The following is a 16,684-nucleotide window of genomic DNA, read 5'->3' on the forward strand; positions in this document are numbered from 1 at the left end:
AGAAGACAAAGATGGAGAAGCCCTCCCTCTTGGCTTCCTGCTGCGACACCTTGTCAGGTTTGTCATACATCATTAAGCCACATTATCAAACATGGAGAAGGTGATTTATGAGACACTGGAAAGGATGCTTAGCTTCCAGATAGCTTGTTTTTCTGTTTTTGTTTTTGTTTTTTAAACTCTAAAAAGGTGATTAACTTGTCAGCTGAGTTTTTCTTTCTTTCTTTTTTTTTTTTTTAAGTAATAAAAATTAGTCCTTGGAGAAGAAAGTGAGAAAGAAGTGAGAAAGTTTAATGGTCCATAATGTATTGAAATTTATTCAGAATTTATCCCCATCTTTTCTTTCCACAGCTTTAAGAGCAGGGTAGAGAGAGGGATGCATTCTCTTAATTTTGTTATAGGACATCATTTCATTTTATTACTGTTATTACAATTTGTTTAAAGATTTATTTCCTAAGATTTATTTATTATGTATATAATGTTCAGAAGAGGACACAAGATCTCATTACAGATGGTTGTGAGTCACCATGTGGTTGCTGGGAATTGAACTCAAGACCTCCGGAAGAGCAGCCAATGCTCTTAACCTCTGAGCCATCTCTTCTGCCCAAGATTAATTTTTTTATATGTGTAGGTTAGTACAGGTGCTTGAAGAGTCAAAAGAGAGTGTCAGAGCTGGAGCTACAGTTGAATGCAGCCGTGAACTGCCCCCTGTGGGTGCTGAGAACCGAACTTGGGTCTTCTAGGGAGCCACACGAGCTCTTGACTGCTGAGCCACCTCTTCAATAAGTGTTTCTTAACCCACCTCATTTATAAATGAAACTTTATCAAAGTTACAGTCCTTGGAAAGACCTCAAGCAGGTGCCACATTGGGAGGTACTGTGGGCGTTCAGGAGGTGGAGCCTAAGAAGTCGTTAGGAAACTGAGGTGTGCACTTGTGCACTGACAGAAGATCATGTACCTTAGTCTCTGCTTCTCCGTCTATGCCGCCCGACTGCCCGGTGTAAGTTCAAGATGCACACACTTGCCTCTTATTCTGTTTTAAAATAAACCTTTGAGACTAGATAGGCATTTGTTTGTGTCTGTCCATAACCACCAACCGCAGGACACATTTGTTCTAATAGCCTTAGGACACTAAAACTCACATAATGAAGGACAAGTCAATCAGAATTCAGATCTGAGCCAAGATCATGGAATGCGACTGGAGGCTGTGTTCTCAGGTGTCATACCCAAAGCACAAGCAACGAAAGGAAGAGTAGATACATTGAGCTTTATCAAAATTATAATCTTGCACACATCACGTGGGAATTATAATTATAAAGGAAAACATCATTATAATTATTAGGGGTAAAGATTGTTTACCCGATAGGAATTCATTACATATAACACTAGAAGGAATTCCTACGATTCAACAGTACAAAAAAAAAAAAAAAGGACTAAATTAAAACACGGACAAGGTATTTAATTGAACATTTTCCCCCAAAAAGCACATGGATGAAACCTCCTATTACACATGCAAATGTAAATTGTTTATTTGCTGGGGAAATCCATTTGTCATCTTTCCAAATAGCCAAACAAGAACATCCTATGACTTAGCAATTATGCAGTTGCTTTAGGAAAGCAAACTGGGACTTGGAAGTGTAAACACTGATGTATATTGTTGCTCTATTCTATTTCTATTTCTGTGAATAGTGCCAGTGGGATATTATGAAGATTGCACTCACTCTGTAGATTGCTTTGGGTAGTACTGATATTTTAAAAATAGCATTAAAACAAAACAAATCTAATACAACTTAACAAAAAGAAAAAGGTGTGGTGTGTGTGTGTGTGTGTGTGTGTGTGTGTGTGTGTGTGTTTTCTTGTAGGAGGGCCATGCATCTGTCTTGTCGAAGGAGAGCCTTGAGTCTCACTCTGTGCCTTCCACCCTGTTTGAGGCTGGATCTCTCTTGCTCCCTGCTGTGCGCACACACTGACTGGCCCTCGAGCTTCTGGTGACTTCCTCGCCCAGGTAGAAGCCTGTGCTGGGATCAGATACAAACGTGTGGCTGCATCTGCTGTGTTACAGGGTTTCTAAGGACCGGAAGTTAGGTTGCCAGGCTTGCTTGGCCAGACAGGTGCTTTATACCCTGAGCCTGAGACTGAATTTTGATGTGACATGTCTTTTCAGAGAAGTCACACGATTGTACAAACTTCAGGTTTCTCAGATGTACGACTGGAAAAATACCATCGTGTGTCTTAAAATTTCAATCAAGTAAGAAAGATTGATGGTGCTACCCAGCAAAGTTAGCCAACAGTGAGAGCAATGCTCAGTATGCATGACGGTGAGTATTTACAGATGGGTGAGCAAGAGGTGGTCACGTCTTCTGAGTCAAGCAGTTGCCATCTTCCGGGCAGCTGTGCCCCCATCAAAAGATTCTCCCAGGTGGACTTACTGACCGTTTACTCTCACTGGGAGGAAAGGGGTCGTGAGACCCTCACCTGAGTATGAGTTCACCCAGCTGCTTCCTACCACCTGCTGGATGCCACTCTGCTCCAACTATGGATGGCCTGGGGGAGGGGCTAGGGTATACAGGCTGGGGAAGACCGGGGGAAGAAGGCCCCATCCATGCAGCTATGACATCATCACTGCTAGGTAAAGACTTTCCCATAAGCGACCCTCACCGACACCCTGTAAGGTAACCAATAAACAGAATGGTTCTACAGGATGGTTTTTGGTAGAATAATACCTTTGTTTGTCTCTGGGATCTTAGGAGCAGGAGGAAATATGTTTATATGGCCCCAGGGAAGGAATTTTGGCAACATTTATGCTATAGACTACTGCTCATCCTTAAAAAGGAAAAAAAAAAATCCTGTTAGGTGTCATAGAGTGGTTGAGACTTAAAGATACCATGCTAAGTGAAGAGAGCCATAATTTAATTTCATCATAATTAACCGAGCCACATATAAGTAGCCATATATATATATATATATGTATGTACAGAGTAGCCATATATATATGTACAGAGTTCAGGCGTCTTCACTGCCTGAGCTAACACTCACAGCAAGATGGTGTAGGAGAGCATGGCAGCCAGTGTGACAGAATGCTTGGAATTTTACAACTGGCTGTTCACAATTAAAGAGCAGTTTGTTAGTGTACGAAATTATGACACCGTTTCACTTCTTAATTCTCTAAGAGTTAAACGATTACAGTTTGGGATTTATTTTCATCACTTCCACCCAAGGCCAATAAAGTTATTTTATTACAAAACGTCAGGAGTGGAGGCAAAGCCTTAATTGAAGGCAGCATCAGAAATCACAAACCTGGCTGACAGCGTCCCTGCCAGCCAGCTTTCCCTCTTCAATTGGATTCTGCACTGAAGCTCAGCTTTATGAATCTCAAGATGACACTGACCAAATTACACTATTAGTTAATCAGTTTACAGGTAGGTAGGGTCCTGCTGGTTCAGGGCGGGGTGAGGGGGGTGGAACTCGGGCTTCCTAAAGTTTGTAGTTTATTTGCAGGCAGGGCCTAGATGAATGGCATGCAGGCACACACACATGAACACACACATGAACTGCACACACACATACACTTTATGTATGTATGTGACATTCACTAGTAAAACTATAAATGAAGCATGCAGGCATGGCCACCTTACACAAACCCTTTTTCGCCACTTCTCCCCTCCCCCCCCCACGAAAAGGAAAGCTCCCGAAACCATTCAAAAATTGTGACAGGGACCTTTCAGGTCCCTTAAATAACTAGTGCTAAAAAAAAAAAAAAAAAAAAAAAAAAAAAAAAAAAAAAAGACAAAACAATAAACCAAAACCAAACCAAACCACCATCACAACAAAACCTCCCCTCACTTTTAAATGCTTTTCAACTGAAGTTCTACAGAGGAGAAGCAAAGGCGGCTTCATAGGAAGACATTTACCTTATGGTTAAAGTAAAGCCACCCGCTGGGGCACGTGCCAGGCTGTGTGGGCGGCTTCTCCCTCTCGATGACCCATATCTTCACTCTCTTACAAATGCTGGGCATAGGAACGGAACAGTTCTCAGTCCCCCAGAGCCCTGCAGGAGGAGACAGGGTGGAAAGCCTCAGGAACAAGGGCGGCTGCCCCCAAATCTTCACGGATTGATTTTCAGGACTGCGATGGCTTTTTTCGTCTTTTTATTTTTTTGAAGTCTGGAACTAGACTGCTAGTCGCAGAGATCTTGAGTGACACCTGGGCAAGGTGCCGCCCGAGTAACTGGACTGTGAGAATGGAAAAACTTCTTTAAAGAAGGAAACACATGCTGTCATCGAAACAAGATTACTTCAGAATCCTGTGAGTATTCGGCTTGGGAAGCAAAAGGAGACTTCATGGTTGTTAAGAATCTGGCTTCGGAATACAGGGAAAATGATTCTAAGACAACAGATCATTTCTAAAGATTCAGAACCAGCTCTAAACTTTAGAATGCTTCTTGAGAAATGCAGGTTGAGTATATCTAATCTAATCATCTAAATTCTAAAACTTCTGAGCGCTGACGAGCTGTTTGGGAATTCTCCCCTTTGGAAGCCTCTGATTTCAGATGTTTGTTTAGCTTGGAGACAGCTCACTGGTAAAGCCCCAGTTAAGCACTCCCCAACTTGCAAACACCAAAACACATCTTAACTGGGAGAAAAGACCCTCAACCTACATAATAATACAGAAAAGTTAAAATCAGGAACTTCTCAAAAAGTAACAGTTCTCATTCTTGACCCTTGGTCCCCAACTTCCCAGCCTCCTGCAAACTGTCTTTTAGTCTGGAAGGGCTGCCATTCCAGAGGAAAGGCGGCAGAACTCATGTGTGTAAAGCCAGCACATAGAAGCTACACGCCCAGTGCAAGGCAGGGCCAGCTTCCTGCCTCAGGACAGGAGTGAAAACCAGGGGCTTCTGAGGTGGGACTGTGACTGGGCGGATTCTCTGCTCTTCTTGCAGAACAGCCCTTTCCACAGGCTGTTGTGACACCTGCTGGTAGAGCGAGCGGATTAACCACAGCTTCCCCTAACTGCAGAGCCGCCTCGAGGTTCGCCTTTCCTCTGTCTCTCCTGACCAAGTGAGCCTCGAATACGGCTTTTTTCTTTTTTGGTCTTCTGGAAAGTATGTCTGGTGTAAGTGGACTCTCAGCCTAGGCGGCACTGTTCTCAGAACATCCAGAAGCTGCTCTCTAGCTGCACTGTGCCATCGCGTCCAACTGGCAAACAGGCTCCCTTCTGAGATGAGCAGCCATTAGGGCCAGACATCGATGATGATAAAACAGTGAACTGAATTTAGGTGTTTTATTTAAAGACTTATTCATTTTTATGTGCACTGATGTTTTGTCTGCATGTATATCTGTGTGAGGGTGTCAGATCCCCTGGAACCCGAGTTACAGACAACTGTGAGCTGCCATGTGGATGCTGGGACCTGAACCCAGGTCCTCTGGAAGAAATGCCCTTAACTGCTGAGTCCTCTCTCCAGCCCTGAATGTAGGGTTTTCTTTCTTTCTTTTTTCTTTCTCTCTTTCTTTCATCTGAGGGGAAAACGGAAGTACGTTTCGCAGATGCTAAAGTGTCATCCTGTTTATAAATAAGACAGCAAAGATGTATGGAAAATAGTTCTGCGCTGACATTGCACGGAGAATAGCATGTACAAGGCATGCTTTTCCCCAGCATACCCAGTCACTTTAATGATTTTATGTTTAATGATTTTACGATTTGTTTGTATTTTCTACACTCAGTACACTTTGCCTTTGCTCTCTCTCACACCTTCTTCGAGGGAGATGCTTTGTGTATATTTTAAATTCGATTCCCACTTCATCCTCCAGTTATAGTATATTTTCTTGTACAAATCAGTAAGCAACTCTTAACTGTTTTTTGGTAGGGACAAGAAACATCTATTTTGTTCATTTTTGCTATGGAAGGGCATGCCTTTCTGAAAGGTTTATTTTTATTATTGTGTGCATCTGAGTGTTTTGCTTGAGTGCGTGCGTGTGCAACGCACGTGTGCCTGGTCCCAGAGGAGGTCCAGTTGTAAGGTCTTTACAGGCATGTGACTGCATGAATTTCACAGGACAGTGGTCGTCCAGAAACCTGACAACGCATGAGTCTACACACCATCAACTGAAAACAGACATAAGCGCACGAAGGAGCTTGGCAGCCTCTAGAGGCGTTTGCACTGTAAACTCAAGCATGGACACGTAACGTTACCTGTTGTGGAAGAAATGAAGACACATTGCTGGCTCTGGTTACTCTTTCTTTTCTCTCTCTCTTTGTCCCAGTTCTGGAATATCACGGGCGACCCATTACTCCAACTGTAGAAAAATTTTAAAAGATTTATTTTTTCCACATTTCGCATTACTGTTGGTGTTTATTTATGCCACACACAATGTGTGCAGATGCCTGTGGAGACCAGAAGGGGGCGACATGTCTCCTTGAGCTGGCATTACAGGGGTTTGTGAACTGCCCACTGCGGGTGCTGGGAATGACATTCTGAAAGAGACGCCAGGGCTCTTAACCTCTGAGCCATCTCTCCAGCCTCAAGAAAATATATATATATATATTAAGGTCTCAGTTTGCATGTTCAGTATCTGAATCCATCCTTGTAGTTCTAGGGTAGTGACTTGAAGTGTCATAGTTTATTCAACTTGGGTAAGCATGCATGTAGCATTTTACCTACAGTTAATACTGCATTGTTATGCACGAAAGTTTTCTAAAAGTAAATTTTGTGCTGGTGTTTTAAAATCGCACACACACAATAGGGCACGCAGAAGCTTTCCCAGGTGATGGGTGTGGCATAGACTGGCATTTGAGGTAAAAAATGCTCATGCCTTTTGTTAGAAGAATGAAAATTCATATGTCAAGGATAGCTGAAGGCTATTCAGCAAACTGATCGCCAAACTCTAATCCTACCACACATACAACTAATCAAATGATGTTAAATACAGATTAATCTCAGTTCATACTGAATTTGATCACTGGCTCTTCCTTCTTCAAGTCCAATCCACCAATTTTCACCATATTTCGATAGCTATTAAAGAGGAGAAAGAAAGAAAATGTCAGCGTTTATTGTTCTTGCTTAAAATTTTCCCTATTAGGATCAGTGGAGATGCTATTAGCTTTTTATTCACTGTGATTTTACCCAGTTACATAAGCAAGAGTAACTAAGGTCTAGTTATCTAGAGAAAACTTAAAACTGCATTATTCTAGATTACTCTGTGTTCATTATGAAAGAGAATTGAAGCGAACCATTGAAAATATTTTCTGTTTCATTCATCTTGAAAAGCATTCTTTCGAACTCTGTAAGAAGCCATATAACGTAAGAGGGAAGGTGGATTCCTTTCCTGATTATAGTTAGTGGCTTCTTCTCTCCATGATTTATGGAAGCTCACTGCAGATGTGACATCTGTTTGACAAACAAGGTATGAAGACATTAACAGAATAAAGATTTAGAGTCTAGGTGTTAGTCTGTTAGGCTTTAGACAGTGCAGCATTCAAAGAGAGAGAGAGAGACATGGCATAGGACAAAAGGATGCTACAGAATTCCAATATTTGACAGTTTAGGAAGTCATCCTCTATCCATTTTATTAATCCAAGGCCAATATTAATCACTGAGCGTAGCACAGTGGAGTATCAAACTGAAAAACCCCGGGTGCAGGTGCACACACCCATCCACACCGCACAGCAGATGTCAGGCTGGACTTACAGCCCAGGAAATCGGAGCCTTCCCTTAACCGTAAAAGAGGAAGGGACAGACAGGATTTCAGCGAGCCTTCCCGTGCGGAGAGCTTTATGGTGTATCTGCTCCCTCTGTGGGTGTATCGAAATGCAAATTAACTATTCTATGCCCCCAGACTATTAATTCCAAGGCATTATGAATTTAAATGCATACCCTTGTTTCCTTTTGAGAAGGCCTGGGGATAGATTTTAAGATATGTTATTTACTTCCATATGAATTTCAGGTCATCGTGCAACAGAGCCCGATAGCTTGCTCACATTTTAATTTTGAAACAAGTGTACTTCCACTCCTTAAACAGCGTGGCTGTCTGCCAGACCAGCAATTTGAGACTCTTGCAAGAGGGGAACTACAATAATCTGAGATCCCTGAGGAGCTGTTTCATGGGCATGTTCCCACACTCGGAATTCAGATTCCCCCTTTGAGACTGGCTCTTGATGGAGCGGGGAGACCACAGCTTTATCACACCCAGAGAAGGCTCATGGGCAGCAGCAGTCGAAAGCACGGCCTGATCGCTCACTGTTCCCAGGTAGGGAGAGAAGTTATGACACGTTTACATCTTAAGTGCCATATATTCTACCAACTGAATTGAGGTCTGGCAATCTCCCGCACAGCACAGCAACAGCCGTGATGTTCGAGGCACGAGCCATGAAAGACGCCTGGCCAAAACACCCCCGTGCGGAAAGTGAGTATCTTAAATGTCAGCTAGGTATACGGATGGTCACAAACACTGGAACCTACATTTTAAAGAAGGAAACCTGGTATGACGACACTTTTCACGAATCACTTACATTTGCTATGCTCAAGCAGCTTTACAGTCAACATTACATGGAAGGGCACATTCCAGTGAGCTAGGACACCAGCCAATATGTTCATCTACTAAGCTTTCCAAAGTAAAGGCAATCTGTCATCATATATATATATATATATTCCCCCCAAATGATTGAGGGCTTTCATTTCTTTTAAGGGCTTAAAATGCCAGATTTTGGGAAGTAATGGATGTGATATATAGTTTTAGAAGTGTTTACAAACATAAAACTTAAAAGGTAATAGTGAATCGCCATTTTCCAGTGCAAATACTATATACCACAGACACAAGCAGTAGCCAAGTGACTGATGGGGGAGCCATTTGTCCAGTGACTCTCAAGTGCTTGTAGCTTTTTAACGTTTTCATCACTGATCAGAAAGAGAAGATTGGTCAAAAGAGACACATTCAAAGCTCACTCTGATAACATTCATGGCCTGTTATCAGAGAGGGGGAGAAAACATAAGCATTCTTCAAATGAAAAGTCAGTTTTTGTTAGAGAAATTGTACCCAGATTTCTATCTCATATCAAATTCTCCACACTCCAAATAAATGTTATTTTTTCCTTTCTCGATTCTAGTCACTACTCTTCACAGGATGGTGTTGTGAAAACCTGTTATTTAAGTGTAATTACTTATTCCAGCTTTTTTTTTTTTTTACATCTTTAGGATGAGTGTGCCTCAAAAGTGAGTGGCATGGCCTCTCCAAGCTGACTCATCCTGGAATCGGTACGTTCTCCTGTGTCTTCCTGCTCTGCAAGGATATTCTTTTTTTTAATTTATTATTATTATTTATTACAATTTATTCACTTTGTATGTGGGCTGTAGCCCCCTCCCTCATCTCCTTTCAGTCCCACCTTCCCCTTCTTCCCTCCCCTAGTTCACTGATAGGAGAGGTCCTCTTCCCCTACTATCTGACCCTAGCCAATCATGTCTCATCAGGATTATCTGGATCCTCTTTCTCTTTGGCCTAGTAAGGCCACCCTGACAGGGACAGGTGATTAAAGAGCAGGCAACTGAATTCATGCCAGGAGATAGCTTCTGCTCCCCTTACTAGAGGACCCCCGTGGAGACTGAGCAACCCCATGGGCTACATCTGAGCAGGGGGTCATCTAGGTTATCTCCATGCACGGTCCTTGGTTGATTCTTCAGTCTCTGCAGGCCTCCCTGGGCCCAGATTTTTGGCTCTGTTGGTCTCCTTGTGGAGCTCCTGCCCCCTCCAGGTCTTTCTCTCTCCTTCTTCCATAAGATTCCCTGCACTCTGCCCAAAGTTTGGTTGTGAGATATTAATTAATTAATTAATTTTTATTTTATTATTTTTTTTTTTCAAGACAGGGTTCTCTGGGTAGCCTTGGCTGTCCTGGACTTGCTTTGTAGACCAGGCTAGCCTTGAACTCACAGCAATCTGACTGCCTCTGCCTCCCAGAGTGCTGGGATTAAAGATGTGCACCACCACATCCGGTTTACAAGGATATTCTGAAGCATGAGGCTTCTCACTTGTTAAATGTTAATGCTCACCATAATATCACCATGCTACTGTCAACAAAACATACCAATCATGGGAAGAAATAAATACTGCTTGTTAATCTACAGCTACATCCTGCCAGACTGAATGTGTATGTGTCCTCCCTTCCCGGTCTTTTATGTTGAAATCCCAACTCTCAAGATTAGAAAGCTCAAGCCTCTGGGAAGCGATTAGATGAGGAAAGTGAGCCCTCATGAGTGGTGCCAGCATCCTAGGGAAATGAAACCTCAGGAGCGATGAATGAATCTCAGTAAATAGGACCAGACTAACTTACCACCGTGTGATTAAAGAACAAACCAAAGTCAAAGGACAGATATAACAACATAACAAACCCAGGTCTCCATTGTTTTCTATTAATCTGCAGCGTGGGAACGAAATCCATCTTCAAACAAGTCTGTGTCTGTTCTGGAGGCTTGAATGTGTAAAGTCAGATCTTAGAAATATTTCTTCCCCCCCAAGGACAAAAGAAGGTGTAAGCTATGAATTTTGTGTAGTGATTTGTGTTCATGTACCGCTCTGATTTTGCTGTGGATGAATTCTTGCTCCTGAGCAGAATAAATTGTGAGGAAGTCACTTCGCAGCCAGGCACAGACAAACTCAAAGGCGTCCCACTCCACGGCGTGGGTGTGGAACAAGTACTCGGCATTCTGATAGAAGAGCCAGGGCGCATCTGCAAGAGAACCAGGTGACGATGGGGTCCTGTCAAGACCAGTGAGGGATGGAGGGCGCACTCGAAGGAGAGTGGGCTGTGACTGACTCCTAACTTGTAATTTGGTCACTTTGCATTTTAAAAAAGTGTGTAAAGCTCCCCCCCTCACCCAACCCCGCCCCTACATCTTAGTGAGGCTGCAAGTGGTCATCATCACTCTCTGAGCTTCGCCATGCCTTGCTGCCCAAGGACAAGTGACAAAGAGAAGGGAGCGGCAGTATGGGAAGGGCAGGTTAGAGCAGTTACGAGATCCCCACTGCTGTGTGCATTTGGAAGTTTGTGCATTTGCACTGCCAGGCTGGCTCTTACCGTACTGGTACCAGAGTGGAAAGCTGGGCCTCACATCTGCAGAGCAAAAGCAAAACACGGCGCCTGAGACTTCCATGCGGGTGCCCGTGCTTTCTGAACTCCCTCTGCTCTAACCCCGCCCGCTATTCCTGCTCCACCTTCAAAGAGACAAGCTTTAAGACGGATACCCTGCACTGTTTAGACTCCGTGAAGAGTTCAGACTCACAGGGCAATCTCCAGAGAGCCTGAAGAAAGGACAGGGACACGAGTCACCTGTCACACCCCGTGTTTCCACGTGCTCACGGGACAGGACCTCCCGTGGGCGAGTGCTCGTGACGTCAGAGTGCTAGCTCCATAAGGTCAGCTGGTGCCCTTCACCCCTCATGATTGCTGGGTGCAGGGTACTGCGCTGTCTTTCTTTCTCCCATGATCTCTGCTTTACTAAATTAGCACAGTTGGGTTCATCCGTGTGGCTCGGGGGTCTAGTGCTGAGGGTTCGAATCTCTGCACATCATTAAAATGACAACATCCCAGGAAAGGTCTCATACCTCTTGGGATTTTGCATATCCACTCATGTTTGGAAGCACAGTTCGAGGGCAGCAGGGTTTTGTTTGCCTTATACACGGCACAGCTCCTGGCGTCTTCTTCAAAGTAAGCATTGTCTAAAAATGAAGAGACAACCTGCGGCGGATGAAGTTAGTTATTCCTTAATGATGATCCCCCAGAGGAGGTTCAGAAGAGCCGAGAGGGCACCCGTGATGCAGGCACTAGGGCAGTGGTTCCCAACCAGCAGGTGGCCACCCCTTGAAAGTCAAACAGCCCTTTCACAGGGCTCGCCTAAGGCCCCCCCCCCCCCCGTGAAATACACAGGTATTTGCATCACAATCCACAACGGTAGAGAAATTACAGTTGTGAGGTAGCAACGAAAATAACTATGATTGGAGGTCACCACACCTTGAGAAACTCTCTTAAAGGGTCCCAGCATTAGGAAGGTTGAGAACCACTGCCCAAGGGACTTCAGAGGGGTCTTCAGAAATGCCTACATGACATTCCAGAGGAAGATTGGTCCACATTAGTGAAGACTAAGCTGGTGGGTACTTAGCATTTTTCCCCCTCTTTCTTTCTTACAAAGAGGCATGAGGGGCTGGAGAGATGTGGCAGCTAGTAAAACACTTGCTGTAGCAAGCATGAGGACCTAAGTATCACCCGTGTTAAAAAACAAAACAAAACAGCAGTGAGGCAGCATGTGCCTGCCATCTCAGCACTGTGGAAGTGAAGGCAGGAACCTGGGCCAGCCAGGGTACCTAATTGGTTAAGTTCCAGGATTAATTGGGGGTCCTGTCTCAAAAAAAGTAGAGAGTGATTGAGGAAGACACCTGACACTAGCCACTGGCTTCTACACACATGTGAAAATGTGCACACACACACACACACACACACACACACACACACACACACACACACATACACACACACACACACAACTCTCTCCATTGTTTTCTCCAGAAGAAATCAGATGTACACTTCCTTCTGAACTTGCACCATTGTGGTGGTATGAATGAAAACAGCTCCTCATAGGGACTGGTAGTATTTGAAATGATTAGGACATGTGGGTGGCCTTGTTGGAGTGGGAAGTGTGTCACTGGGGGTGGGCTTTGAGGTTTCAGATGCCCAAGCCAGGCCCAGAGGCTTCTTTCTCTTTCCTGCTGTCTGCAGATCTGGATGTAGAATGCTTGGCTCCTCCTCCAGTACCTTGACTGTGTGTGTGCCATCACATTCCCTGCCATGATGACCATGGACTAAACCTCTGAACTGTAAGCCAGCTCCAGTGAAATGCTTATTTTTATAAGAATTGCTGTGGTCACGCAGTAGAACACTGACTAAGACAGCTGTTGTCTGGGGCCTTGGGTAAGTGCAGAGGCTCAGGGATGTCTCAGATTTTTGTTATCATCTTTGATGCCATCCATTTGCTAAGCATTTATAGGAAATACTAAGCATTTAGTTTTTAAGGACTAAAGTCATAAAGCAGAAAAGCTTTTTCGTTTTAGTTTTACTTTTTTTGAGACAGGGTCTCACTACTTATCCCTGGAACTCACTACATAGATCAGGCTCACCTTGAACTCATAGACATCCACTTGCCTCTACCATCCAAGTGCTGGGATTAAAGGTATGCGATGCCATGCCTGGCTCCAGAGATAACTTCCATCAATTAGAAAAGCAACTTTATTTTTGAGTGACCACATATTCTATATGATTCCCACAACAGGTGTTTTTAAATTCGGTGTAAACCCTTGCCACTATTTAATGATTACCCAACAGAAGAGAGGATGAACCACAAATGAAAGTTAGGGTGAAAATGTAGAACATGAGAGGATGCTCAGAAGCCACTTTGAACTATTTAGATACGCACAACGCTATGCATCAATTCACCTAATGTGTCTCTATCCTCGTGTTTAGAGAATGGCGTGGGTTATCATTCGTTTCGAGCACCTCCGTCCACCACTCCTCTCTGTACCATGTGCTCTTATCATTTGTCTGTCCCCGTCCTGTCCTGAATGACTTTGAGTGACTAAAACAAAACAAAGTATTTTAACTCCTATGCACCACATCTCATTTCCCACAGGTAAAATGGCTTTAGCGCCCCTTCCGTTTCTGGATCTTAGTTTCTTCTTTAGTAAAACAGATAGGCACAGCTGAGGGATTCCAAACCCTCTCCAGGGTCTCTTCGCACTCCTTGTCCTTGACATCCTTTCAAAAGGAAGCAATGCTTGAGTGGAACAGTGGCTAGTATCAGTTTTAAACTAGCATTTCTTCGTTATTATTGTACCTTGTAGAAGCACACAGGTTTTCTTTATTCCTCTTTTCTTTTAAATCTCTTCTTAGCTATAAATTCAAGCATCTTTTGAATAAGCATTTTTTCCCCAGTTGGTCTTTATCCACACTGGACTGCTGGTATCTTACAAACCGGGAGATGTCACAGCACTGGACAACCCGTGTGCAGATCCCGGCTGCCCTGTGTAATAAGTTTTGTGGGCTAATTGCTCTGTTGTCCACCGGCACAGGATGTTAAGAAGGTCTGGGAAACAGCAGCTGCCTCACATGTTCCCTGGAGGCTGGCTCTAACTGCTCCCTTTCAAAGTTGAAATGGTGTCATATAATTTTCCTTGTCACCTTGATGGAAATCTGAGAATTCCTCAATGCACCTGGAAAAACAATGCACCATCCGGCTCCTTCTTCCCTTCACAGAGTTTGTGAGTATAGCATGGAATCAAAAGCAAACTGTATTCCCCCTTCTGGAACTATCTTTTCTGACTAAGAAGGAGTTATTCCTAAGCCTGATGGTATTTGTCCTTTTTCAGAGACAAAAACCATCCTTAAAAATACTCTCTTTCACCTGGAGCAGTGGTGCACACCTGTAATCCCAGCAGTCAGGGATGGAGAGGCAGGCAGATCGATTTGAGTTTGAGGCCAGCCTAGTCTACAAAGTGAGTCCAGAACAGCCAAGTCTACAGAGAAACCCTGTCTTGAAAAACAAACAAACAAACAAACAAAAAACAAAACAATGAACAAACCAAGAAAAATCTCTCTCTCTCTCTCTCTCTCTCTCTCTCTCTCTCTCTCTCTCTCTCTGTGTGTGTGTGTGTGTGTGTGTGTGTGTGTGTGTATGGTGGGAGCAGGAGCAGGCTGAGACCAGAGAAGGGTGTCTAGTGCCCTCCTCTGGGCTGACATCTTTACTTTATGGCTTTCTCACTGAACTGGAAACTCTCCATTCTGGCCTGGCTGGCTGGCCAGAGAGTTGTGTCTCTGTTCCCCAACACTGGAGGTATGTGCAGTTATGCCTGGCTTTTTATGTGGGTGCTGGAGATTTGATTCAGGTCCTCATGGTTGCAGAGCAAGCATGCTTATCTGCTCATCTATCTCAGAAGCTTCCAAGTAGTTTCTTTTTCACTGTGGCATGGAGAAAGGCCACGTACACAGTCAGGCCTTGTGCAGGAGAGAGGGTGGCTTAGAAGTCTGTTATTATTGTAAAGAACAGCTGTCCCTCTGAATGAGGGGCAGTTTAGGGGCGTAGTTTTGGAGATTTGGATTTCTTCTCAGGATGAACTATAGGGACCCCAGAACAGTATGGTCACCCCAGGTTTCCCAGGACCTTTCCTGGAATCACTGTCTTGGCCAAGGCCTAGGATAAGTTTGCCTCAGGGCTGCAGCCACTTCCTGGTTCTCTTGGCTGTTTTACTGAGTGGGTTCAGGACCCCCTGGCTCAAGTACGCCTCCTGTGTACAGTTAGGAAGACTTACGGGCGTGCCATCCGACCACTCCCAAGAACCGGCATTCAGTGGGTTCCTTTTATTAAATCCAATCCAGAACTGCCTTCCTTGTGTCCTAGGAAGAGAAGAAACAAGAGCTGTGTCTTTCTAGTCTCCTTCTCAACTTTAGGTGGAAGGCCCTGCTGAAGCGCTGCAGCGTTTCTGTGAGCAGGAGGGAGCTGATGCTGACTGGCAGGGTTAAAGTATCAAAGCACAGCAGAACCCATGGCTGGCAAGCCATCCAGCCGTGGAGGAAGCTTCTTCCACACCTCACAAAGACAGAAGTGGATCAAATGTCGTTTTACGTGCGAAACCCTGCGCTACGAAATGAGGGAAGAAGACATTTAGGCTCACAAGGTCCTGTGTGGCTGGCTCGGAGCTCATGGACATAGGGAAGGAAAGGTCAACCTACACTGAGAACAGGAGCTTTTCACCAAGGATGGAAGTGTATACATAATAAATAAATAAATCTTAAAAAAAAAAAGAATGGAAATGCCTTTCAATCAGGTCTCTAACACACAAAAACAATTTGCTAGCAAAGCCCAGAGCCTGGCGTCTCCGGGAGACCTTAAACTGTCTTCCTATTTACTACTTGATTCTGCTTTCTGTGCTCTCTTATGATGGTTTGATTTCTTGCTATTTTTTCGACTGTTTGTACGTTTTCTGTGAGTTGATCACTATCTAATAAAAGGTACACAGGATGTTTGGGGAGTCTCCCCCACCCCAGTTTCCAACATAAATAACTCTGTGGGAGATCAGCCTGGGCCACGGTAGATTAACTTGAGCAGCCACCACTGGTTTAGACTTGGTGAGAAGCTTCACAGAGAATCATTGTCCCCACTATTAGGCAGAGAACAAATATGTCAGATTGCAGAGTACTCAATAAATCAAGCAATAAAGCCTAATTTTACAGTGAGCCATCTCACTAAGATAATTTTCTGAGAATAATTTTGAAGGATTAAAGATTTAAGAGACTCAGAAGTCAGGACAGCTGCTTTTTCTCATGCTTAGTGCAGAGAGGCGTGCTCGCCCTGCAGGGCCGCTTCTCACACAAGTGAGGGAGAGAGATCAAAGTCAAACACAAAGTACCTGAGCTCACTGGTGCCTGGGTGGCCCCTGATGACACCATGCTTCTAAGAAGGCAGGGGTGACCGGCAGAAGTCAAGCCAGGGGTGTTAACCTCCAGGGCACTGGCCAGAAACCAGCTTCACTCTCCCCACACGTTTGTTTATTTTCTCACTGAGTCCCCCATTCTTTATTTTCCCTGCTCTACTGGCTCATAGAAGACAAATTGATATTTATTTTCTCTCCACTAATTTCCTAAATTGTGTAATTTTTAA

The 16,684-nt window shown here is 44.1% G+C and overlaps 1 protein-coding gene across 1 annotated transcript in view; it reads right to left on the reverse strand.

The window, feature by feature from the left end:
* Positions 1–16,684, reverse strand: part of Pla2r1 (phospholipase A2 receptor 1) — a 112,032-nt gene that overhangs the window by 16,377 nt on the left and 78,971 nt on the right. The window contains exons 14-20 of the mRNA XM_021639237.2: positions 15,336–15,420; positions 11,586–11,718; positions 11,059–11,094; positions 10,553–10,710; positions 6,942–7,006; positions 6,187–6,290; positions 3,909–4,045 (exon numbers count right to left, since the gene is read on the reverse strand). Coding sequence (XP_021494912.1) covers positions 3,909–4,045; positions 6,187–6,290; positions 6,942–7,006; positions 10,553–10,710; positions 11,059–11,094; positions 11,586–11,718; positions 15,336–15,420 — 718 coding nt within the window. The remainder of the gene's footprint in view (positions 1–3,908; positions 4,046–6,186; positions 6,291–6,941; positions 7,007–10,552; positions 10,711–11,058; positions 11,095–11,585; positions 11,719–15,335; positions 15,421–16,684) is intronic.

This window comes from Meriones unguiculatus, chromosome 8 (assembly GCF_030254825.1).
Source record: "Meriones unguiculatus strain TT.TT164.6M chromosome 8, Bangor_MerUng_6.1, whole genome shotgun sequence".
NCBI classification, from domain to species: Eukaryota; Metazoa; Chordata; class Mammalia; order Rodentia; family Muridae; genus Meriones; species Meriones unguiculatus.